Source organism: Bos mutus, chromosome 25 (genome assembly GCF_027580195.1).
Source record: "Bos mutus isolate GX-2022 chromosome 25, NWIPB_WYAK_1.1, whole genome shotgun sequence".
NCBI lineage: Eukaryota > Metazoa > Chordata > Mammalia > Artiodactyla > Bovidae > Bos > Bos mutus.
Window position 1 is genome coordinate 19,808,601 of NC_091641.1, and position 26,878 is coordinate 19,835,478.

Below are 26,878 nucleotides of genomic sequence, written 5' to 3' on the forward strand. Positions count from 1 at the left end.
GAATATCTCAAGAGGTAAATTTAGGAAAGAAAAATTGAAAGAACACAGCCTATTTTTACCCAGAAAAATTCTGACCTATTCAATCTATTTTGAAGAGCATAACATTTTATATCAACCAGGAATTACCTGAATTTTAAGAAATAAGGACTGAACAAACTGCTGTCAACCATCATCTATACTATGTTTCTAATCAAAGAAACAAATAGCCTTTTAAAATAGCCTTTTACTATACAGAATATGCATGCTGATCACTTCCTTAGAAAGAAAGCAGCAGTTATATTACACTTTTTTACTGCTGAAACCAAAAAAACCTAACTTTTTTGTTGTTCTTCTTCTCCTCAAATACAGCTGTCTTTTTGTTATTATGCCAGGCTTTCCTATTCTTCCTTTGGGCCAACTTGTTATTAGGAGCATATATTTAGTTATGAGTGCTTTTAGATATTCAACAGCATCTAAATCACTTTTTTCCCATCAAATAATCTGTGGATTCTTTACCAACTGAGCTATAAGGGAAGCCCCTATATATAGCACATTAATACCCTATAAAAATACAAGGAGGTATAATTTACCACAAATTTAGGAAGGCATCCAATTGTTTTCTACATATAGCAAGATATTAAGAAATAAGTGAAAATACTGACAAGAAATGATTTAAAAATGAGTACGAATTTATATGTATTAAACATCAATTAAAAAACCCTACTTTAAAAAAGTAGTCTCTAGAAACACTGATTAATATGCACACTGTGGACATGATTAAAATTAACCTACCTCTCTCACATCTAATTTGTGGTCTTGCTTCTGGGAGCAAGAATCTGAAATCTTTTATGTCAACTATACTTGCCTGAAATTAAAGGATCTTACAAAATGTAATTCTGACGTTAGCAGAAGGCCCACAGCTTTGGAACACGGAAGGATAACTACAAACAGCAAAGCTGTGCAATATAGAAACAGCCATCCTTGATTAGAGCTGGCTTAAGTTACCAAAAATGTACATACATTTACTTTTACTAATCAGAATTAAAAAATCTGGCTTTAGTGATTTTGTCTTAATTGTGAATGTGCATAGGACACCTAAGTCTCCTAAGATGGGCACTAATGATGCTTTATGAATATATTTTCTCGTATTTTAAATGTCAGCAAATGTACCCCAAGCAAATAATGGGGATATTATGTTATCTAATTTCTCCACTTCAAATAATTCTACCTAAAAATTAAAGCCACTTTTAGTTATTTTTTTTTTTTAAAAAGAAGAAAGAAAAGAGAAACCTAAATAAGCATAAAATAAACTGCTTCTTATAAGTGTAATACAGACATGCCAGGGAACACACAAGGCTAAAAGAATGTTAACTTTATTTATGAACATGTGATCTGTGCTTATACACATGCTAATAAACAAAAAGGAAATAATTGTTTTCAAGAAATAAAACTTCATCTGAATTAGTTTAAATACTGTATAAAATGTACTTTATACAAAATGTGTTACATTAACTACTACAGTCACCAGTATAGTCAATCTAATTTGTGCTAGCATTTGGATACATAAAAATCAGTTTTAAACCAATCACCAGCAAAACAGAAACTTGTGGACAGTTTTTACAGCATTATGCTTTAAAAAAAAAAAAAAACCCCAAACCCCCAAAAAACCATATACCCCAAAGAGGGAAAAAAACTCCCAAAACACTAAGTTTTGATTTTTGAATCACTATATTTAGTTCCATGAGAACTAAAGGCCATATACTTTAGAAAACAAGTCCAAAGTTCAGATATTCTATGTTATCGTGTTTAAGATTCAATGATCCAAGGTTAGTGAAAATACCTGATACACAATTAAAAGATCACTAGTATTTTAAAAGGATAAAGTTGAAAGAGCAAGCAATACCCTTAAATTCTAAGTGAGGATTTCAGACATCTTGTATTGTGTACAAATCAAGCCTGAGCACTCAAACGTTTAGAGAACCATCAAGTTTTACAGAACTCAATTACTACAGATCTCTGTTCTGAACCGGGTGTTTCACCCTATAACTCAGGAATGCTGCTACCTTTTACTTAAAAGCTCAAAGTCAAAAAGGTGTCATACTTAAGGTTACTAAGATGTTAACCTGGTTAAGAGGAGTTACCTTTGATAAGCTACAGCTTTCAGTTAGCTTACAATTAATGCAGCATTTTAATACCTTATGAGAAAGAGGGAATTATTTTAATTCGGACAACTGAGCAGACTAGAAGTAAAAGATCTCTATTAAAACTTGAGTACTCAATTGTATAAAATCATCAAAATCATCGACGAAACATTGTATACTTGTAGGGGGCCCAATTCCAGGTTTCACTTTACAGTACAGATGTAAACAAAGAATAGGAGCTCAAAACTGCCAAATAAAGCAAAACTAAATAATAAAAGCTGCGTCAATGGTCTCTGGAAAGCTCTATGACGTGTCTGAACTTGGAGAAAGCATCAAACTTTAAATATAAGCTTTGGATGTTGCTAATGCATTTTTCAAAGCCATCAATCAGGCAGAAAAAAAGAAAAAAAAAAAACCCAAAAACCAAAAAAAAACTAAGTGATACAACGTGAAAATGGCAAAATATACATTCCAAACATTTTTTTTATTGCAGGAAACAAAAAGCACACAACAGCCTGTACATACATACAAAATACTAACTATAGACAGACAGATGCAGAACATGTTACCATGTTCATCAGTGTAAAACCTACACGATCTAAAAAGGATCATACATTAACTGTACAACACAGTGTCATACAGGGAGAATGCTACCATATTTAATATGAAACAGTGGTTTTTGGGCACAAATTACCCATTTCTACAAAATAAAGTGTGTAAATTATGCCACATATATCCATATTCAACTGAGCTGTCATCAAAATACATTTTATTTACAATATGTACTATGATCAACTGGATATTACGTTCTAAAAATGATTTACTTCACTGCTACATTATAAAGGAAAAAGCAACGTGTAGAAAAAGTGTGAGATTGTGTTTTTACATACTGCTTTTGAAGTTCCCATCACTGGTTCAGTTCGACTTCTAAAAAGACAAAAAGAAAAACAGCATTAACTCTCTGAGTAGCTATTAATCAATTTTTGTGCTAAAAACATCTCTCCAATCATAAATTTTTTAGGATCACAACTTTTCCTTGGCACAAAGATTTAAAAACAACCAATTTCAGAAGTAATAAATATACTACCTTATTTAATTTTTACTACCTTTGAACAGTTTAAGATGCATTTTTGGTTTAAAAAAAAATCCATACTTGGTAATTATAGAATAGATGTGTATCTTTCTACCTAAAATAAATGTTTTCTGAAAGGCAGTATGAGGATTTTGTTATTCAAGAAACTTTGTGGCTATTTCTTAATAGGCTGAACAAGTATATTAATCCTCACTTTTTAATAGGTACAGATGAGAATTTTCATACCCTGAATTACCTTACAGCAAGACTGCTGCTGTAAATACTTTATAATTTGGAGCCCTGAGAAACTGTTATGCTCCAAAAACTAAATTTCAAATCCAGAAAAGACAGGTTGGCAGTTTCATCTTTTTAAAAGTCTCAACACAGTGACCAAGATAAAATAGGAACGCTATCTTCCAGAAAAATCAACAGTTTGACAGTGTATTTTCGTTAAAAGAATAAGTTTAATAAGTTGGTTATGGAGAATTGAACTGATTTTTAAAAATATATACACAAGTAAGCTCAAGAAGAAATTCCTTTAAAAGTCCACACAGGAAAGGGTATGAGGGTCAAGTTGCTAAAATATAGCCTGTAAAGGCTTAGTTTTAGTTTTAAGTTTATGCTATCCTGACAGAAAAATGTTAGATAGGATATGAAAGGAATTTCTGGTTTGTACATGACTGGGACATCCTGAGATAAAAATGAAAGTTTCATTTACTAGTATTTGCTCAACAAACTCAAAAACACTTCATGAGGCAAGTATATTATAAAAGAAACCAAATACATAGTGAATTACACATGCAATTCTGTAAGAGGCAACTATTTTCCCATGTACTTTAAACAATTCTCTCCCTAAAGTTTCTGAATATCAAAACAATCTCCTGAAACTGAATGTTTGCTATTTTTACAAAGCACTTAGTAAATTAAGGTATAACTTCACACTAAATTCTAGGAAATAATTCTTCCCTTATAATGTCTCAAAATTATATAAAGTTAAAGGTACATAGCTCACTTGGTATTTACAGAAGGAAAAAAAAAAGTCTTCAGCTTTTAAAGTTACTATACAAAAGATTTAAGAACCTCCAAATGTTAAAATATGGAATAGAACTTTAAACTAAATGAGAACAGTCTTAGAAAGAAAACTTGCCCACATGAAGCAAAGCTCCAGGAAATGACTTTATTTTACCTCAATTCCAAGAACACATTCCATTTCCTAGGACTGGCAAATTCCAGAATGTTTCATTGACCAAAAGCAGAATTTGCCAGAATTTCACTGACCAAAAGCAGAATTTGCCAGAATTTCAAGTAAGTCTATCTTACCTCTGAGTATTTTTTAAATAGCCCAAGTTGCTATCCTCTTCACAGATCATACTGAGTTGGTCAAAAAGTTCGTTTCGGTTTTTTCATTCCATTGTTTGGAAAAACCTGAAGAAACTTTTTGGCCAACCCAGTAACTGTTATCAGCATTAAAATGGCAAGAAAGCAGAGAAAGTTAGATATAAAGTTATAATCCTGCCCTTTTAGTGAACTCCTTAAGCTCTAGACCATTCCTAAGTATTACCACTGTAATTCCTACTCCAATAAAGGGCATTTGCCATGTGCCAGGCACTACTGAATTCCTCCAATTCCTTGGAGTTACATATATTTTATTTTGAGGAATCTGAGGTACAGACTTTAGGTAATTTACCCAAATACAATTTCACACAACTGGTGTGAAGCAATAAATGGGAGTCAAATCTAAGCCTGATTTCAGTGTCTGTGCTCATGAATCCTATAAACATCGCTTTCCAACAAAGTCCCTTATTAATGAGAAGCAAATACTAGCATTACTGAATACTCCTGACGCTGACAAAATATTTAGGACAGATTTCAAGACACTTACATTCTTGTAGTGAAAAAATGGTAGGGGGGAAAAGTGCCCAGGTAATAAAAACCAACGAAGGGGAAAGATTTACTTATTTGAAGATCATTTGCTTTTTGTTAGTATTACCTATATAGATCAAAAAGCCTACTCACTCTTACTTCTGACTACAGTTTAACTGGGGAAAGAAACCAGGAAAACAAACGTTCTCGTAATTTTAAGGATTAAGAAGACATACTCATTAGCACAAAGTAATGAGTTCAGTTCTAAAGTATACCTTTTCCTTCTCACAAAGTAAAAAGTATTTTGAGAACTTGCAAATGTGGAATTTAATAAATACTTACATAACATATGTCTTGCTTGTAGATTTAACACCTCCAATAGGAATTCTTCTAACAATTACAGATGAATTTTTAGGAATTAGAGCATTATCATCAGTATATTCTGTAAATAAAAGGATAAAGAGTTGAATTTCTATTTAGAGATTTGGGTAAGTTATAGTCCTCAAGAATTAGAAAACTTCAACCAGACATAAATGTTATGGGAAATCATCTTAAATATAAAAGAGCATTAATAACCACATGTTCCTTGCATCGAGATTATTGTCAGAACAAATATCCAAAGCCATAAGGAGTTAACACCAAATATGTCAACAGGTTCTTGCCTCTGGCACCTCTACCAGAGATGGAAGTGGAACCCCAAGTCTCAGGAAGACTAAGTCATTCTCTATTTAGCCAGTAATGCTGAACATCTGAACTATATGAGGAAAAAGTTGTCATTTAGAATGAAAATATTTTCTCTCTCCTGGTGGCTCAGACGGTAAAGCGTCTGCCTATAATGCGGGAGACCTGGGTTCAATCCCTGGGTTGGGAAGATGATCTGGAGAAGGAAATGGCAACACACTCCAGTGTTCTTGCCTGGAAAACCCCATAGACAGAGGAGCCTGGTAGACTACAGTCCATGGGGTCGCAAAGAGTCAGACACAACTGAGCGACTTCACTTTCTCTTTTCCTGGGCTGTACAAGAGTATTACTGGGGAAGACAGACTAAAAAGTATGACACATTTTGAATACTTTGTAGTCAAAGAAAAAAGGGCTTTGTAATAAAGAATTCTAAGTGGGATGCAACTCTGGATAGAATGTTGATTCAAGGAAAGCCCCTCTGGGGAACTGACATCTGAGACTTAGAGAAGACTGAGAAGACAAGATATGCAAAAACACTGGCAAAGAATGTTTCAGACAGAGAAGCATGTGGGAAAAAATGACACAGAAAGGCCAGAAGAGCTGATGAAAAGGACAGAATGACCAGAAACACAGGTGCAGGTTACATATATTTATATTTTGTTTCTAAGTACAACAGGAAATCATTGAAGGATTTTAAATAAAAATGATGACAATCTGATTCACATTAAAAACAAAAACTCTGGTATCTAAGTGAAGAATGAATCTGTATAGGAACAAGAACAGAAACAGGGTGACTAAGGAGGAGATTGCTGCGTAGTTCAGTTAAGAGAGAATAATGATCTGCTCTGGAAGTGACAGAGAAATCAAGAGAATGTTTTAAGGCTTTCCGACAGATGTGGGTGGGGTCAGAGATGGAGGAGAAAGAGAAATCAGTCATGAATTCCTGGGTTCCTGGCTTAGGCAACTGGACGAACACAGATGCTACTTTCTGAGCAGACAAGACAGGAAGAATTATCCTACTCTTGGGACTATTACTTGGACTAGTTCTCTAAGAACGAAATTCAAACAAAAAATGAATCAGTGAATTCAACGATGGTTTTAAAAAAAAATTTCCTATGAAAGGAATTTGCAAAATTACCAAAAATAATCCACTACAGGGGGATATATGTAAAAATGTAACCATCTCCCTTAATCAAACAATCAAGTATTAGGGTTCACTCTTTAAATTACTGAGTTTACCTGACTCACTTAAGTTACTCAGCACCAAGTGCTCTAATTATTAAGCTTATCAACCTCTGTTCTAATTATTTTAAGTTTATCAAATATGTAGTAAGCATTTTAAGCTTTTATAGATGTACTGGACTCTATCCTTTCTAATCACATTATCATAAACTGGATTTCCCAAGTGGCACAGTGGTAAGAGACACAAGTTCGATACCTGGATTGGGGAGATCCCCTGGAGGACGAAATGGCAACCTACCCGGTATTCTTGCCTAGAAAATTCCACAGACAGAGGAGTGGAGGGCTACAGTCTATAGGGTCATAAAGAGTTGGACACGACTGAGTGCACATACACATAAATTGTTCAGGAAAGGGTTCTTTTTGGTATATATATTTCAAGTAGTAAGCTTTATCTTCATAAGTATCCAATTAGAGTGATACAATTTTCTAATGTAAGACTACCATCATTATCTTTTGCATAGTTCAGGATAGTTCCAAGTTTCAAGCAAGCTCTAAGAAAGAAACACCCAGAAGCATGGGAGATGAGGAATCTTTAAAAAAAAAAAAACAACTCTAAAACTTTATGTCAAATACCAGACAATTAAGTTGCTGACTATGTAACAACTGTCAAAAGAGTTCACTGTAGGAACAAATAGCAACTGTGTTCAGGAGCTTTCCAAGACGACTTTATTCACCTCATCAACACAGTGCTGTCAAGCTTAAAGTCTGGCTCTGATGCCACATGCTCTCTAATTGACCTTTTAAAGTATCTGAATTACAGTGATGATTTCCTACCTTTAGAATACCTCAATAAGTAACCTGTTAGCTTCAAAAGATCCTATTTGACACTGCCATTTTTGATCCAAAAACATGAAGAATATGGATGAAATGAAAAACAAGACAAATTTAAGAAATGGAGAAATAGTCTTTTGAAAATCCTTTTTCCTCAGCTTCCAAATCTTTTTTACCCTAAGTTCAGAATAAAGGCTGTTTTATTGTGTGTGTGTTTTTTTTTGGGGGGGGGGGATAATTGCAAATAAGCAGAAAACTTAGAAAAACAAGTTTATATAGGAAAAACACAAAAAGATAATTTGAGATTTATTTTGAAATGTAGTCTAGAAACAAAGAAGCAGAATTCTTAAATCTGAAACATGAAATTCTGATTCAAGCATTGCAGTCTAAGATTTAAGAGTCCTAAACATGGACAGACTTCCAAAACTGTCCAGAATCTTTTATAGAAACATGAGAGAAACATTAATTCAAACAAACTAAAGTGATCCAGTGCGCCATTCTTTCCTAGGCAATCTCCTAACTATGAAGCTATAAATATTTATTCTGTCCTCTTTAATTCACTGGATGGTGCTAAAAGCAAGTGGCATTCCTACTCAGCTGCCTTGTGACACTGATACTACTTGCCATAAAATTCATTAAGTGCCTAAATATCTTTTTCTCTCCTAATTTGAGGACAGCATAAGATGCAAACCTTCTCTTCTCTTAACCAATCCAATAGCAAAGCTTACTACAGCAAAGTTTTCTCCAATAATGACAGTTCACAAACAAAAAACACGGGGCTGCGCAAAGCACTTTCCTGCTTTCAGCATTTGTAAAAATAAGGTATTAAATACTTTCCTAGCTTAGAAAAAACATAACACATCACAAACTCTTAAATTCATGGACAAAAATTCAATCAACAATAATTTATTCCAGTCTAACAAAGCTGTAATCAGTTATTAGATGGAAAAGATTGATGGAGTTTAATCTTAAATGAGTTAATTGTGTTATACTTAAGCAAAATATGAAATCTCTGTATGATTAAAACTGTCTTAATATTCTCTAATTTCACTTAATAGTTTATTTTCTCTCCTTCATTAAGCATCATTAACATATCCAGATGTCCTAAAATTATTATAAATCCATCTGTTCTGTTAAGTGTGACTGTAATGCTTAAGGAAGGCTTTTGTGGCCTTAAAAAATATTTCCTTAAAGGTATTTTCTTGAATAATGTTTTTAAAAGCTGTTTCTCAACTAATCATGATCACCAGCAATTTTCCTCACAATCACAATTTCCAAAGCCTCACATGAAGCGTCTCTTAGGTCTGATACACTGAAAAACTGGAAAGGGGGGAAGCGGAGAATATTCCTGCACATGTTATCAAGTTAGTACACAAGTTCTTTCTTACTATTTTTGAGTGCTGTTCCTTAATACAATTATATTTATGTCTGGATGTAAACGTAAAAAACAGCTCTTGTACTTGACAAGTGGGGGAACCTCCCCCAATTTCAACTAAAAGAACCCATGTTCCACTAAGCCAAATTTAGTGATCAATAAACTACCCTAACTAGAACTTCACTTTACTTCTCATCTTATCAAAAAAAACTCAAAAGACACAAAACGACACATCAGCGTTGCAGTCCTGAGAAAAAGAAACCGAAGTTCAAAGCCAGAATCTGAAAATAGAAACTCTTAAGAGGCCATTCTCATTCTCGTATCTATGTTAAATTCTCAGTATCATAGAAAAAGCTTTAATAAAAGAGAAAAATTTAAAGATTCCAATTAGTGGCTTATGTATATTCATATGGTAGCGCAGCAGACTATTTTTCCGTATCCTAGTATCAATATAATCATATAAAATCAAGCAACCACTATTTTAAAAAATATGTACTTTTGATCTTTATGAAACTGCTAAAATTTAACAGCAATGTGATGAACGCAGAGTTCAACTACTTAATTCTAAACTTAACACACCAGACAAAAGTGGTCACACCAGAACATACCAAGTTCCAAAAGCAATTCCAACTTTAAAAACCGGCTGGATTAAAAACATCAAAGGGAGGATCTTTCTCCAAATACAGGCAACTCCAAAATTAAAACTAAATAAATCGGGGAAGGGAGAAGAGGAGGACTTAAAATTTGCCATCAAACCCCCTACGGTGATTAAGTTAGAAAGTTAGAGAAGGTTCTCCAGCGCTGCTTTACAAAGAAGCCTTCCTCTTGCTCTCCTCTCCTCCTTCAGATGGAAAACAGATTAGGAAATGCCCCCGGGTAAGCACTCAGACAACCTGGATGACGTCCCCACCCCTTACCATCAAAACCATCATTAAAAAAAATCATTTGGGAGGAATCATCAGACAGTTGGGGATCGGCCGGTTGCAGATGACCCAAGTATACAGAAAACAAATCAAAGTCAGTTAAACTCGGGGGGCTGACTGCTGCAACCCCTGGCTATCAATGAAAGTCGTCCCCAAAGTGTTAGAACGAAGAGTCCCACAAGAGACATAATGGCGGTTAGCCTCCTGCCAGGCACCTCGCCACCAGCATCTCTCTTCCACCAGCCAGGATCCGGAGCCCGGGCGGCTCTTACCTTCTTTCGTCTGTGCGTTGGTGATCTGCAGGTCGCAGTCGGCAGCTTTCAGCTTCTCTCTCCCCATAATCTGCTTCTTTAAGTCGCAGAGGGAGATGTGGAGCCCATCAAAGGTGACGGTATCATAGTTGAGTTTAGAAGAAAATTTATAATGCACACAGGACATGGTGCCAAAGGATTCCTAAGGTTCAGCGAGGAGACGTGGACACGCTCAATATATGTATATTTATAAACTTAGGAGCAAAATATGTACACACACAAAACACTCAGAGACACCGAAGGACCCTAAAAAGCCTCAGATTAAATACCCCCCCAACCACAAGCAGGGGTTCGTAAAAACAATAATTCAGAACCCGCCCCTCCCCCCGGATATTCAGAATCGCTTCATGTGGGAGGAGGCGGACGAGGACGGGGCAAGGGGGCAAGCGAGAATCCGCCAACCGGCACAATGTCACCCGGCTGGGTCCCCCTCGCTCATGCTAAGGGCCGGCAGGAGACAGGGGCAGCGGTGCAGTCAGTAGCGGTCAGTCCACACGTTAAGAGTCCAAGTGACCCCGTGGGGTCAGGGGTCCATAGCGCGGCCGCACCTCCCGGATGGTCTCTTTCTCCGTGGATGGGGGTGACCCAGGCCCCGGGAGAAGGCAGAGGGGAGAGGGCCTAGGCCCGGAGTCCACGAGCGGCCTCTCGCCTCCTCCTGGCTTCCGGACGACCGGCGTCGGCTGCCCCAGGCCCAGGCCCCCGCCACGCAACAGACCCCTTTCGCCTGCTCCCCGCAGGGCCACGGGCGGCCCCGCGGCCTAGGCCGAAACGCGCGGTCGGCGGAGGAGAGGCCTTCCCGCAGGCCGCCCCCGGCTCCGCCTCCCCCCCGCCGCCGCCGCCGCCGCCGCCAACGCCAACGCCAACGCCGCTCAGACACAAAGCCGGTACTAGGCCTCGGCTAGGCCTCGCAGCACTTCCTCACCACCCCGGGCCCCAGCCAGCGGCCGGGGGGCTTCGGCCGACCCTCGCGACGCCGCCGAAGGCTCCCTGACGCTTCCTCTCGCCGAGTGCTCCGAGCTTCTCTCGCCTTTCGCTTCCGTCGCCTCTCGGCCCAGTACCGCGAGATTAAGCCCGGAAACCGCCGAGCAACGGCGAGGGCTCCGCCGGCTCCCTGTTTTGTTTCGCCCCTCTGCCGCTCTCGGGCCCTCACCAGGCGCCGGCGACACCTCTGAGCCAGGCACTATGGCGGACGCGGCCTGGCTTCGGGCGAGCGCCCCACTCCGGGGTCTCTTAAGCAGGGATTGCACGGGCGGCGCGCGAGGGGCGGGGCTGGCGTGCGCCGATAGGCGGGCCGAGGGGCGAGGCTTGGGCGTCACAAAGCGCACCGGCCCGCCCACGTGACCCCGCGCTTTGTGACTCCCGAGCGCGGAACCTGAACCAGCCGGGTGAACGGAAGAAACCATCTGCCTCAAAAGGCGGGGTGACAGACAGCAAAGAGGACCGGCTCATAGCGCGGTTCCGGAGGGGAGCTTAGGTTTCCGCTGGTGCCTGGCTAGTTCCCATTGAAACTTGGCGTGTGGGAGGGGCACCTAGCTGACTCCTCCTTCCACACAACCCCCATCGATCCTCCCGAGCCCCCCAGTTTAAGTAAACATTATGGTTGCTATGCAGTTAACTATGGTTGCCATGTAAGCACCCCCTAGCTTCCCCTCACAACAGACTGGCTATCTAAAGCTCTTCCTAAGGAGAAATTCTGGAGCAGCCCCGGGCTAGAACAGATAACAGCCACTACTGGGAAGATTTACTGAGCTCTTACTACGTGCTAAGCATGGGGCTAAGCGCTTTACAACACTTCCAGGTTCTGAGCAGTTTCCTGCTTTGAAACCCTACCTGTGGGACCCTAGATTTTACTCCTCTGTGCCTCCCGTTTCCTAGGTTATAAAATACTCTTTAAAAAAAAAAAAATCGTACTTGGCTTACAGGATTGTCATGGATTAAATGAATACGTTTTCATTGCTCAGGACCGTGCCTAGCACATGGTTTAATGTGGCTCAATAAATGTCAGTTTAACAACGTCAACAAAAAACCCGAGGTGGTCAGCACTACTACTTTCAAATTTATAGATGAGAAAACTGAGGCTAGGGGTCGTGCACTTTCTGAATTTGCAGAATCAGAGGAACGTCTTTTCGGTGGCGGGGTCCGAAATTCCTTCGCTAATTGGCAGTAACTAAGCACCACCCAGTCTAGTGTTCGTGCCCGGAGAATCCCAGGGACAGGGGAGCCTGGTGGGCTGCCACCTATGGGGTCGCACAGAGTCGGACACGACTGAAGCGACTTAGCAGCAGCAACTAAGCGACTAAGAACCCCCTCAGTAGATTGGCATCTTTTCTCCTTGGTGCTTGGGGAAGTTACTATTACATCCATACAATTCATAATGTCATCTTATTGGAAAAGTCTCCGGAGGCCACCTTATTTAAATGGGACCGTCATTACTCTCCATTCCTATACACTTAAATTTTCTTCCAAGCTCTCATCATTACCCACAGAGTTTATGTCTATTTTTAAATCGTCTGTTCTGAGAAAAGGGACTTTGTCTCTTTTGCTTATGCTATCGGAGAAGGCAATGGCAACCCACTCCAGTACTCTTGCCTGGCAAATCCTATGGACGGAGGGGCCTGGTGGGCTGCAGTCCGTGGGGTCGCTAGGAGTCGGACACGACTGAGCGACTTCACTTTATTTTTTCACTTTCATGCATTGGAGAAGGAAATGGCAACCCACTCCAGTGTTCTTGCCTGGAGAATCCCAGGGACGGGGGAGCCTGGTAGGCTGCCGTCTATGGGGTCGCACAGAGTCGGACACGACTTAAGTGACTTAGCAGCAGCAGCTTATGCTGTATCTCCGCCTCAGAATACTGCTTGGACATAGTAGGCACTCATTGTGTTGAATAACTAACACATTTTTAATGTGATCTATAGTAATAGCATGGTTTTAAGATTTTGGCAAATTAAGGACAGTCCGAGAGATACAAATACAATTTAATTCAACCACATCATCATCAATGCTTTTCACATGTAACACATTTCTCTTTTATCTTCTTCAGTAACCCACTAAAATTTTCTTGCTCTTGGGTCCACTTAAGAAGGGCTGCTTTTCTTGAAAAAAAAATTTCTGTGTGAATGAATGAGGGAAAAATCACATATAATGAAAGAAAATGACAAATCATCCTAGTATCTCTGCCTCCAAAATGGTGAATCTGTATCCTTTCACTAGTCTTTAGCTAATCCCACCAACCCTAATTTAATCAGTCAACTTGATGAGATTCAAAGGATGCCACACCCTTAGGGTAGAGTAGATCAGAATCCTGTCAGAAGAGCACTAAGAGTTCTCTGAAAGAATACACAATCAGTGATGTGACTGGATCCAACAACCAAGAGCCCTTTATAAAACTCTGTTTACTCTGGGCACTTATTTTTGGAGACCTCACTCTGGATCACGCCAAACAGGTCAAATGTATCCACATTAAATATACTTTTGATGGGATTTAATTAAGTAGCTTGATTAATGACAAAATTTCATTAAATTCCTTTATTAATATCAATTTTGTAAATTTCTTTTGGTTGCACAGAATTACATTCCCTGCCACTGTTGTACCCATCTCCCCAGTTTTTTCAAATAATTTATTTATTTGGCTCCGTTGGGTCTTCGTTGCTGGAGGACTTTCTCTAGTGTCAGCAGTTGTGGCTCCTGGGCTCTACAGTACAAGCTCAACAGGTGGAGCTTAGCTGCTCCACAGCATGTGGGATCTTCCCAGATCAGGAATGGAACCTGTGTCTCCTACATGCAGGTGGATTCTTTACCATTGGGCCACCAGGGAAGCCCTCTCCAATATTTTTGTAAGTCCTTGAGAAGCCTTTTGTGCTATACCTATGGTGAACGAAGCCTCCCTTTCCAAGAGCCTCTTAGTGGCTCAGTTGTGTCCAACTCTTTGTGACCCTGTGGACTGTAGCCCACCAGGCTCCTCTGTCCATGGGATTCTCCAGGCCAGAATACTGGAGTGGGTAGCCATTTCCTTCTCCAGGGGTTTTTCCCCACCTCGTGATCAAACCCAGGTCTCCTTCACTGCAGGCAGATTCTTTACCATCTGAACCACCAGGGAAGCCCTTCCAAGTGTCTCCTCTGTAGCAATTTTGGGACTCTTATAGCTAGGATTTTATAACTTTGTCCTTCTCAAGCCCACTGTACCTCATCCCTCCACCAAACACGTGCATTTAGTAGATTCCTTACCTTAGTTCCTTTGGCTAAAATTTGTGAACTGGGAGACCCACAAAGCTCTGCCTGTCCACTGCAGGGAACATGGACTACTACCCAGGCTCCAGAAGTTAGGGTGAAGACTGCCCTCATGGAGACTGCAGTTTATTTACAGTTATAATCCAATCTCCCAAATGCCCCAGATCATCAGATTCTTAGTCTGGTCTGCATGCTCTCAGACCAAATTCATCAAAGGTAGATATGTATGTCCCCACACCGCCGATCTACCAATATATCTTCCCCAGATGGTTGATTGCCCTTATATGACTTTGGTATTTATTTATTTAGCATTAAGGCTACAAAAGTTTTCGCATTTTTTATAAAATGCGTCAGTCTTCTCCCCTTCGTGTGTTTTGTGTTTGTGTGTGGTGTGCGTGTGTTGCCGTTGTTGTTGTTTTTGGCTGCATCACACAGGTTGTAGGATCTCAGTTCCCCAGTGGACTAGGGACTACACTTGGGCCCTTGCCAATGAAAGTGTCAAGTCCTAACCCCTGGACTGCCAGGGAATTCCCTCCTTCAAGGTGTTTACCCTTACTTCTGTACAGTTCCTGGCCATTCAGCACCCACCTTAGATGTTTATTTGCTATGTTTCCTTCTAGTTTATGTATGAACTTCCTGAGTTTAAATTCTGTAATCTGTTTGAAGGGTTCTACACAGAGCAAAGATCATTTTATCCCTTTTAAAACTGTGCAAGGGACTTTCTGTCTTTTGTTTTTTAACTGTTGTTTTAAATCTTATGTCTATAATACATAGATGATTTTAGTTTTTAGAAGATTTTTGCTACATTAGTTTTGACTCCCTTCTCTTTTGTCTTCTTAACAGCATTTTAAGGCACATTTAATTTGCTGTAAGCTAAAGGTCTTTGATTATTTAAGTCCTCACATGAACTGAGTTTTTGAAAACTGATATGAGCAACCTATTTCCTCCCCACTATTAATTCATGTATTCACTCAACACTCATTCAATTGGGAATTCCCTGGCTGTCCAGTAGTTAGGACTCAGCACTTTCACTACAGGTTCAATTCCTGGTCAGGCAACTAAGATCCCCACAAGCCAGGCAGTGTGATCCAAAACAGAAAAAAAAATATGACAATACCATGCATAGAAGACATGTGTAGGGAAGAGTAAGATCCCTTGTGATCATCGCGGGGTATACGCTGGAACAGTCATTTGGAGAAAAAGTGGAATTCTCTTGCAAAACTGAGCATTCCTTTACCCCATGAATCAGTAATTCCCCTCCTTGATTTGTGAAACAGTTAAAATAGTACTTTCCTAGAAAGAGTAAGGGATTGTAGGAGAAGAAATGAGAAGATGTTCAATGAGTATAGAGTTAGTATATATATATGTCACTTTTATATATGTAGTATCTTTATGTATATAGTATATATAATATCTCTCTATATATACATAGTAACTTTATATATATATTATATATATATAGTATCTTTCTCATATTGGTTATAAACACAAGGCAAAATTTAGCTCATGAATTTGGACAGGAATTTTATGGAAGCTCTCTTTTTAATAACAAAAAGATGAAACAACCCAAATGCCCATGCTGTGAGAAGAGATACATTAAAATCTATCCAGACACTGGAATGTTGTACAGCAGTGAAAATAAATAAAATATAGCAACGTGCAATAATATGGTGATAGGAATCTTTTTAGCTGTTCTTGAATCAAAAAAGCAAGTCTCAGAAGATAGTATATTATGCAATACCCTTTCTGTGAATTTCAAAAACAGGTAAAACTAAACAATGTATAATTTAGTTAAGCATTTGGATATAACACATCTATACAAGACAACTGGAGAGTGATTCCCTCTAAGAAGGAAGGATAAAATACAGAGGAGGAGCTCAGAGTTGTTGGAATGATCTTGTTCTTGGATAGGTTCACTCTTTGTGATCACATGGACTGTAGCCCACCAGGATCCTCTGTCCGTGGAATTCTCCAGGCCAGAATAGTGGAGTGAGTTGCCGTTCCCTTCTCCAGGGGATCTTCCCAACCCAGGGATCAAATCTAGGTCTCCCACATTGCAGGATTCTTTGCCATCTGAGCCACCAGATAAGCTGATAGGTTCGCAGGTATTCATTCTTTTACTGAAAATAAAGAACAATTAAACTAAAAGGGAGTCATGCACAGAACAATGATAGCAAGTGGTCAGGGGATCAGGGTTATGATTAATTCATTGATGTGCCCCTGAGGTTTCAGCCCTCCCTCCTTCCTGCTGCCGGCAAAGAATCTCACAGACAGGAAAATGAAGCCTCTTTCAAAGAAACCAAAGTTAGTCTAGCTCCCTAAACTCTTGTAGCACTTAAAGCCATAACTGTAAAAACAAGCAAACAAACCTCATGTTTTGCTTATACTTGTATATTTTGGTTCTAGTTTTCTTGTGTTCAGATCAGAGTCTACTTGACCATCAGACTCGGGTTGACCTGGGGGACCTGGAGCTAGAACATGGCACCGGTGACCTCACATTGTCCTGTGTCTTCTAACTTCACTCCACCCCATAAAAGTGGGACTCAAAACCAGGAATGTTTTGAAGAGGTGAGGCCTCATAAAAGCCATCAGGGAATATTATGTATAGACAGACACATGCCACGCTTACTTCTTCCAGGAATGCAAGGGTTCTGGATAAACACAGAAGAGAAACAGGAATGGAAATATTATTATGCCAGAGCCTAGGCAAAGCTCAGAACCTCCGAGAAGCTTCTTCTGTCTAGGGTGAATCCGACCTATTCATTCATTCCCTCAGATATGAAGTTTGTAATGAGCGTCAGTATGTTCCAGGCACTGTGCTGGCTGCTGGGCAATCTGCAGTAAACCTATCAAAGCCCCTGCCTGTCGGAAATTTACAATAAGGAAGGAAAGTCGTGTAGTTTTAGAGGCTCCCAAACTTGCTGTGTGACCTTAGGAAAGTACCTTAACTTCTCTGGCCCTTGGTTTCCTCCGGGGATGTTTTATGGGCTCACGTGACTGCACTCAGAAGGATCCTGTGCTTGGTTTAATGCTGCGCTGTTGCTGTCTAGACATTTCTCACAAGTTTCATTTTCATTTTGCCCTGAGTCCCACAGAGTGTGTAGCCAGTCTTGGTTTCCTGTCTTTTTGGGCGGGGATTGGGGGTTGGAGAAGGAAATGGCAATCCACTCCAGTACTATTGCCTGGAAAATCCCATGGATAGAGGAGCCTGGTAGGCTACAGTCCATGGGGTCGCAAAGAGTCGGACACGACTGAGCGACTTCACGTTGGGGGTTGGGGGGTGGGGGTGGGTGCTGTGCCCTGCAGCATGCCGGATCCTAGTTCTCCAATCAGAGATAGACCAGAGCCTCTTGCATGGGAAGCAGGGACTCTTAACCACCAGACAATCAAGGAAGTCTTCGGTCTTAGTTTCTTGCTGTGTAAGACAGAGTTAAAATTGTGCTTTCCTAGAAACAGAAAGTGGGCTTCCCTGGTGGCTCAGCAATAAAATAATCTGCCTGCCGATGCCTGCCAGTGCCTGCCAATGCAAGAGTCACGGGCTTGATCCCTGGGTCGGGGAGATCCCCTGCAGTAAGAAATGGCAACCTACTCCAGTATTCTTGCCTGGAAAATCCATGGAGAGAGGAGCCTGGCAGGCTACAGTTCCTGGGGTCGAAAAGGGTTGGAGACGACTGAGAGACTATAAACACACAGAAACAGAAAGTAGGGATTGGCAGAGGGGGAAATGGGAAGAGTTTCAGTTTCATTAGACGAAAAAGCTCTAGAGATCTGTTGCGCAACAAAGTAAATACACTTCACACTACTAAGTACATTTAAAAATGATTTTTACATTTTATGTTATGTGTGAAAAAAAGACAAAAACTAGTATCTTCCTCATAAGGTTGTTAATATAATTCCCTGACAGTGTTTGGCATAGAAGCACCACATAAATACATGTGGCAAATGCTAGAGATATTTCTTTGAAGCGCTTCCAGTTCAGGTAAACATAACAACAACACAACAGCTCTGGCTGGCATTTGCCACCCATTTCCTATTCACCATGCCCTGTGCCAAGTATTTTCAATGCAACCCTCCTTAAATTTTCCCAAGAACCCTGCGAATAAATCCTAATATTATCCCCATGTTATAAACGAGGCAATGAGGTTCAGAGAGGTTAAGCTGTGCTTGATGTCATATAGGATCCATCATTTAAAACAGGGTGTGCCTGGCTGGGCAGGGGGGTCTCCTAACCATGACTCTATGTGACAGCAGGGGTATCCTACGGAGGGGCCCACGAGGAGAGGCTCCCCGTCTTTGGGTACCAGGAGCAAAGCTGATCCACGGCCAACAGACTGTCTCCCACCTTCTTTCGTCTCACACTTCTTTTCTGTTATCTTCAGCCCTGTTTTATCTTATCTCTGCTCCTGGATTAAGTTTTCAGAGGGCACAGACTGCATCTGCTTCAGCTATGTCTCCCGGCAGGCACCTGGAATGTGCTGGATAATTATTTGTAGAGTCCCAAAATGACTCTTGGGAGATGGTGAAGCACAGGGAAGTCTGGCATGCTGCCGTTCATGGAGAGTCGCAAAGAGTTGGACATGACTGAGCAACTCAACAACAACAACAACAAAATGACTCCTGATAAGTGGTTCTGTCTGGCTTCTCTAGCAGTAACAAGCTTGGTAGATTAAAGCAGGGCTGTGGCCTTGAATCTACCTGTTAAGGAAGTACAAATGGGGTGCCTTTAGGTGCACAGGCCATCTCTCAGGCTTTGTGTGTGCCCCTCCCCCTGACTCTGCACCCAGGATTGCTGATCTGGTAGGTCTGATTCTTTTTCCTATTTCATGCAGGAGGAAAACCAGGGCCCAGAGAAGAAAGCCCAAGGTCGCATCCCTCAGAGGTGAGGCCCAGGTCACAGTTAGGAGTGATAGAGCCAGGTTTAAACCCAGTGGGTGCACTGAGTCTCTCTGTTGGGAGTTCCTTGCTGTGTCTACCCCCTGTGCCTGTCTTGGTGTCTACCCGGCTTTCAATTTGCTGCTGATGACAAAGGCATCATTCATCTCATGGATGCTTATTGAGTGACAGCTTGTTCCTAGCATTTTTCTAGGCCTGTGGGATAAGGCTGTGAACATGACGGCCGAGGCTTTTGCTATCCTAGAGTTTCTGTTCTAGTCGAGGAATATCACAATAAGCAACTAGACAAGTAGAGAGAAGACAACTGTAGAATGTGATAAGTGCTGTGAAGAAAATTAAACCAGGTTAGGGAGATGGAGAGTGATGGGAGTGGTGGCTGAGGGTGACTTAACACTGGATGGTCAGGAGAGGCCTCTGTGAGGAGGTGACATTTGAGTGTGAGGTTCTAAGAAGATTCCCGGCAGGATGAATGCCTTGTGCAAGAGTCCTAAGGTGTAATCAAGGGACAGTCAAAAGGCTGGGATGGCTGAGGCACGGATAATGATGGGGAGTGTCCGAGCTTAGGCCACAAGCATATGCAGGGGCCCAATCACATAGGACCATAAAAGCCATTTAAACAAAGTTTGATTTAGAGAGGAATGTTCTAGAGAAATATGAGAACTCAGGCAGGACCCTCTCGTGTTAACATTCAGAGCAATTTGAGTATGACTGATACCACAGCTGAACTATAATTATCCTCAGAAGCATCTGGGAGTTTCCAGGAACTTGAAGGGGCCTGGGATAGCATGGAGCTGTCAGGTGTGGCTGTTTAAAGGCAGAGTTTGGGTGGCACATACACCATGGCTCATAGCATCATTCCCAGTGGTCACGCGACCAGGGTTACACTGAGGATAGGTGGGGAAGGATGATGCAAAGGAGAGCCGTTTCTTCCGGTAGCTCCTGGAGCCTGTTCCACCTGTTGTGCAAGCTGGTAACACAGATCTGGCAGGAATGAGTCAAAGGTAACCCTAATCGTTTAGGTATGTGATTTGGTAGAGGAAGGAGCTGGGGGTAGACATCCTCCCCAGTGAGGCTGGCAGAGGGAGACTGGGAGGAGAAAGGGATGCCCATATTTGAGCCCTGATTCTGTGACTAGGCACAGAGCTGGCTTCCAAAGCAGAGCCTGAAGGCTCTGATTCAGCAGGACTTTGCAGGATGTGCAGGTGTTTCTGATGAACAGCTAGGATAAAGAGCCTCCACATTCCTGGTTGCACGTGGTTGAGTGCACAGATGCAGGCAGCGCATAGTCTTGGTGGAAATCCCAGCTCTGCCATGTACTACGTGAGGGGCACTGGACAAGCCAGGTAAACTTGCTGTGCCCTGGTTTTTGTCACTGTCCAATGCAGCTGATAATAATAGTACCTCACTCACAGGTTACTGGAAAAACTAAAGCACCCAAGAGCAATACCTGCATAGACTAAGTGCCATGTAAACATCATTGCATTATTGCATTGACCGTCAGGTTCATCCTGTAAGGAAAACATCATCATTATTCAGATTTATAAATGAGAACTGAAGTTAAGTGACCTTTCCAAGGTCACACTGAAAGTATTTCATTTGCCAAAATAAAAAGATCCCCCTCAAAAAATCCCCCAAACCAAAAATACAACACCCACACTCACAATCGCTATCAAATTACCTATGACATCTTTCACAGAACTAGAACATTTTTATTAAAAAAATTTTTTATTGGAGTATAATAGCTTTACAATGTGTTAATTTCTATTGTACAGCCAAATGAATTAGCTTTACATACACTATATCCCCTCTTTTTAAAAATTTTCTTCCCATATAAGTCACCACAGAGCATGGAGTAGAGTTCCCTCTGCTATAGAGTAAATTCTCACTAGTTATCTATTTTTGAAGAAGGCAATGGCACCCCACTCCAGTACTCTTGCCTGGAAAATCCCATGGACGGAGGAGCCTGGTGGGCTGCAGTCCATGGGGTCGCTGGGAGGAGTCGGGCACGACTGAGCGACTTCACTTTCACTTTTCACTTTCATGCATTGGAGAAGGAAATGGCAACCCACTCCAGTGTTCTTGCCTGGAGAATCCCAGGGACGGGGGAGCCTGGTGGGCTGCCGTCTATGGGGTCGCACAGAGTCGGACACGACTGAAGCGACTTAGCAGCAGCAGCAGCAGCAGCAGTTATCTATTTTACACATAGTATCCATAGTGTCCTGGAGAAGGAAATGGTAACCCACTTCCATACTCTTGTTTGTAGAATCCCATGAACAGAGCAGTCTGATGGGCTATAGTCCATGGAGTTGCAAAGAGTCAGCCCGACTGAGTGACCAAGCACACACACATACCCATAGTGTATACACGTCAGTCCCGATCTCTCCATTCACCCCACGCTTCTCTTTCCCGCTCGGTGTCCTCTGTTTGTTCTCTGCATCTGTGTCTTGTTATACAGTGTTTGTCTTTCTCTGCCTGACTTATCTCACTTAATATCCTCAAGGTCCATCCAAGTTGTCACATGTGGCTGGGTTTCCTTTATTCTCCTAGATAAATAGTATTCTAGTGTGTGTGTATGTGTGTGTGTGTGTGTGCCACATCTTCTTTAATCATGGACATTGAGGTTGTCTCCATATCTTGGCTATTGTGGATAATGCTGCAGTAGCCATGACAGTGCATATATCTCTTCAATAATCTGAAACAACACATTTTAAAAATTGTATAGAAACACAAAAGAGCCCAAAGCAATAGCCAAAGCAGTCTTGAGAAAGGAGAATGGAGTGGGAGGAATTGACTTCAGACTCCTCTGCTGACTCCTTGACTTCAGACTATACTACAAAGCTATAGTATTCAAAACAGTATGTTATGGGCACAAAATCAGACACATAGATCAATGGAACAGAACAGAAAGCTCAGGAATAAACCCATGCACTTATGACCAATTAATCTATGATAAAGGAGTCAACACAATACAATGGAGAAAAGACAGTCTCTTCAATAAATGGTGCTTGGAAAACTGGACAGCTGCATGTAAAAGAAACAGTTTAGAACATTCTCTAACACCATATACAAAAATCAACTCAATATGGGTTGAAGATCTAAATGTTATACCAGATACAATAAAACTTCTAGAGGAAAACATAGGCAGAACACTGTTTGACATAAATAGCAGCAATATCCTTTTTAAGCCACGTTTTAGAGTAATAGAAATAAAAACAGAAGTACATAAATGGGACCTAATTAAACTTAAAAGCTTTCGTGCAGCAAAGGAAACCACAAGGAAAATGAAAAGACAAACTACAACTGGGAGAAAATATTTGCAAATGATGCTCATACAAAGGGATTAATTTCTAAATTATACAAACATCTCATACAGCTTAATAACATCAACAACAAAAAAACCCCCAACAACCCAATCAAAAAATGGGGGGTGGGGTGAGAAAGAGGTCCAAGAGGGAGGGAATATATGTTTACATATGGCTGACTCACTTCATTGTAGAGCGGAAACTAATCCAACATTGTAAAGCAATTATATGCCAATAATTTTTTTAAATGGCAAGAAAAAAAATGGTCAGAAGGTCTAAATAGACATTTCTCCAAAGAAGACATACAGATGGCCAATAGGCACATGAAAAATGCTCAACGTCTCTAATTATTAGAGAAATGCAAATCAAAACTACAATGAGATATTACCTTACAGCAGTCAGAATGGTCATCATCAAGAAGTCTATAAACTCAGGCTTCCCTAGTGGCTCGGTTTTAAAGAATCTGCCTGCCAATGCAGGAGACACAAATTCGATCCCTGGTCTGGGAAGATCCCACATGCCTTGGAGCAACTAAGCCACAACAATTGAGCCTGAACTCTAGACCCCGGGAGTCACAACTGCCGAGCCCATGTGCGCAACTACTGAAGACCGTGTGCCCTAGAGCCTGGGATCTGCAACAAGAGAGGCCACTGCAATGAGAAGCCTGCACACTGAAACTAGAGCGTAGCCCCCACTAATTGCAACCAGAGATAAAAGCCCTCGCAGCAACAAAGACCCAGTACGGCCAGAAACAAACAAATAAAATCATACAGGAAAGTCTACAAGTAACAAATGCTGGAGAAGGTGTGGGGAAACAGGAACCCTCCCGTACTGTTGGTGAGAATGTAAATTGGTGCAATCACGGTAGAGAACTGCACAGAGTTTCCTTGAAAAATTCAGAATTACCATATGATCCAGCAATCCGACTCCTGGGCATATATGCAGAAGAGACTCACATACACAAAAACACCTCTAATTTGAAAGGATACATGTGTCCTGGTGTTCATAGCAGCACTATTTACAATAGCCAAGAAACAACCTAAGTGTCCATCAACAGATAAATGAATAAAGAAGATGTATAATCTATAGACAATGGAATGTTAGTCATAAAAGAATGAAATAATGCCACTTCCAGCACATGAATGAACCTAGAGATTAACATACTGAGTGAAGTAAGTCAGACAGAGAAAGACAGATATCATATGATATCACTTATACGTGGATCTAAAATATGATATAAATGAACTTATGTACAAAACAGAAATAAACACACAGACATAGAAAACGATCTATGGAAACAGGAAAAGTGATGAATTGGAACTTGGTGTTAACAGACACACACTACTACCTATGGGCTTCCCAGGTGGTGCTAGTGGTACAGAACCTACCTGCCAACTCAGGAGACGTAAGACACGTGGGTTAGATCCCTGGATCAGGAAGGAGGAAGATCCCCTTAGATAAACAATAAGGACCTATAGCACAGGGAACTACATTCAATATCTTGCTATGACATATGATGGAAAAGAATCTGGAAAAGGAAATAATATGTATGTATGTACATACATAATTATATATATATATATGACTGAATCACTTTGCTGTACACGCCAAACTAACATATTGTAAATTAACTACACTTCAATTTTTTTAAATGGCTAAAAAATAAAATAAAATCTTTTTGGGGAAAAAATCACACTCAATCTCAAAATGCTCCAATGCTCTGGGGTCCAATGGGCCCATACGACACTTTGCTCTGCAGACAGGAGGCAAGAACATTACCCTTCTTGCAGAGTGGTCCTGAAGGTAAAATGTGGCAGTTAAAAAGAGTGAGGCAAAGTCCCTCTTCCAGTCAAGGACTTATACACCCCCAGATCAGTCACATGCAGTTAACAGTGATAAAATGCTGGACAAAATATTAAAAACAAATGAATTAATTAATGACCCGAGGGCTTCCCAGGTGGCACTAGTGGTAAAGAACCCACCTGGCAATGCAGGAAACTTAAGAGACGAAGGTTCAATCCCTGGGTTGGCAAGATCCCCTGGAGGAGGGCATGGCAACCCACTTCAGTATTCTTGCCTGGAGATTCCCATGGACAGAGGAGCCTGGTGGGCTACAGTCCAGAGAGTCGAAAAGAGCTGGACATAACTGAAGGGACTTAGCATGCATGAGGGCACTGCGGAATGTTTAAAGATAGGCGGGTTCTAGTGGTGGCTATTACGTAGAAGAAAAGGACAGGACCGGGTGAATGTCCTGTTTTCAAAGGCAGCGCAAATCTTTGCTAAGTGGAGGCGCTGGAGGTGGGGTGGCTACAATTCTGCCAGAATTCCTGGGTTTACTGACCTGAAGAGTCAGAGGGCTGAGTGTTCATGAACACGTGCTAAGTCGTTTCATTCATGTCTGGCTCTTTGCAACCCTATGGACAGTAGCCCACCAGGCTCCTCTGTCAATGAGATTTTCCAGGTAAGAATACTGGAGTATGTTGCTGTTTTCTCCTCCAGGGGATATTCGGGGCCCAGGATCAAACTTGGGTCTCCTTCATTGCCAGCAGATTCTTTCCCGATTGAGCCATGGGCTTCCCTTTCATGAACACTGCCTCTGGAAATTGAGGGGGAAATCCTGGAAAGGGAGATCCAGAGAAGAGGAACCTCACATTCTATACATGACCCCTGCTGAAATCTCTAGCAGATCACTTGTAAACAGGTCAACTCCAGCTGTGGTGGTTAAACAAAGTGAATTGCTACACTTCAGCAGCTGCTTACCTTCCAGGGGAGGTGGTCTGCAGCTTGAGTTCAGCCACGGTGTCTGCCTGCTTCAAAAAAAGAAAAAAGGAATGCGACAACCTGCTATGAATTGATATGGGAGGATGTTCAAGATTTTTAAAGTGCAAAGCACAGTAAAACCCAGTGTATAATAGACTTCTAAAATTATATGTATGCATATTGTGGATGGGATTTCCCTGGTGGCTCAGATGGTAAAGCACCTGCCTACAATGCGGGAGACCCGGGTTCAATCCCTGGGTCGGGAAGATCTCCTGGAGAAGGAAATAGCAACCCACTCCAGTATTCTTGCCTGGAAAAATCCCATGGACGGAAGAGCCTGGTAGGCTACAGTCCATGAGGTCGCAAAGAGTTGGACACAACTGAGCGGCTTCACTTCACTTCACTTCATATTGTGTGTGCATACATGCATATGTACATATGCACTTGTGTATATCTAGAATATTTCTGAGAAGCTGAAAGGATACGCAGGCTGATAACAGTGATTGCTTTCTGGGAAGGAAAGATGGAGTTAGATGGTTGGTCCAGCCATATGAGCAGAAAGAGTAATTTCCCACTTTGCTTTCATATTTTTTCTTTTGAAGTCAGATTCATTGAGGTATAATTTTCACACAGAACAATTCATTCATCTTAGCTTACAGGTTTCTGATTTTTGGCAGAATACAGTCACATCGCCAAGCACCATCGCCTCCAAAATTCCCATGGGTTCCTCTGTGTAGTCAGCCCTCGCTCTACTGCCAGTCCCAGACAACCATTGACCTGTCTTCTCTTCCTGCTATTTTACCATTCATCCTATAAATGGCTTCATACTGTATTTTGCCTTTTTTTTGGCTCCACTCTACCAGCATGTGAGATCTTAGTTCCCTGATCAGGGATGGAACTCATGCCTCCTGCTTTGGAGGCACAGAGTCCTATCCACTGGACTGCCAGGGGAAGTCCCCATACCATATATATGTTGCCTTTTGAGGCTGTCTTTTTTCACTTAACCTATTTAATTTGACATTCATCCATGTTGTTGAAGCCATGGTTCATTCCTTTCTGTCACTGACTCATCTTGCATTGTATGGGTACATCGTGGTTGGTTACTCATCAGCTGAAATATTTGGGTTGCTTTTTATTTTGGCTGTATGCAGCTTATTATTTACTAGTGAACATGTGAGCATGTTTAGCTGCATCAGACTCTGTGCAGCCCCATGGACTGTACCTGCCAAGCTCCCCAGTTCGTGGGATTGTGCTTGCAAGAATACTGGAGTGGGTTGCCATTTCCTCCTCCAGGAGATCTTCCTGACCCAGGGATCGGCTTATGGGATATTAATTCTC

General features: G+C 41.2%; 1 protein-coding gene and 1 long non-coding RNA gene across 2 annotated transcripts in view; both read right to left on the reverse strand.

Annotated features, from left to right (window-relative positions):
• RBBP6 (RB binding protein 6, ubiquitin ligase) overlaps window positions 1-11,615 on the reverse strand; it is a 35,634-nt gene extending 24,019 nt beyond the window's left edge. The window contains 3 exon segments of the mRNA XM_070362764.1: window positions 3,011-3,047; window positions 5,398-5,497; window positions 10,320-11,615. Coding sequence (XP_070218865.1) covers window positions 3,011-3,047; window positions 5,398-5,497; window positions 10,320-10,485 — 303 coding nt within the window. The 5' untranslated portion in view covers window positions 10,486-11,615.
• Window positions 11,616-16,156: 4,541 nt separating this feature from the next.
• Window positions 16,157-26,878, reverse strand: part of LOC138985604 (uncharacterized) — a 47,396-nt gene continuing 36,674 nt past the window's right edge. The window contains exons 2-3 of the long non-coding RNA XR_011462635.1: window positions 25,541-25,587; window positions 16,157-16,705 (exon numbers count right to left, since the gene is read on the reverse strand). This is a non-coding gene — a long non-coding RNA (uncharacterized lncRNA). The remainder of the gene's footprint in view (window positions 16,706-25,540; window positions 25,588-26,878) is intronic.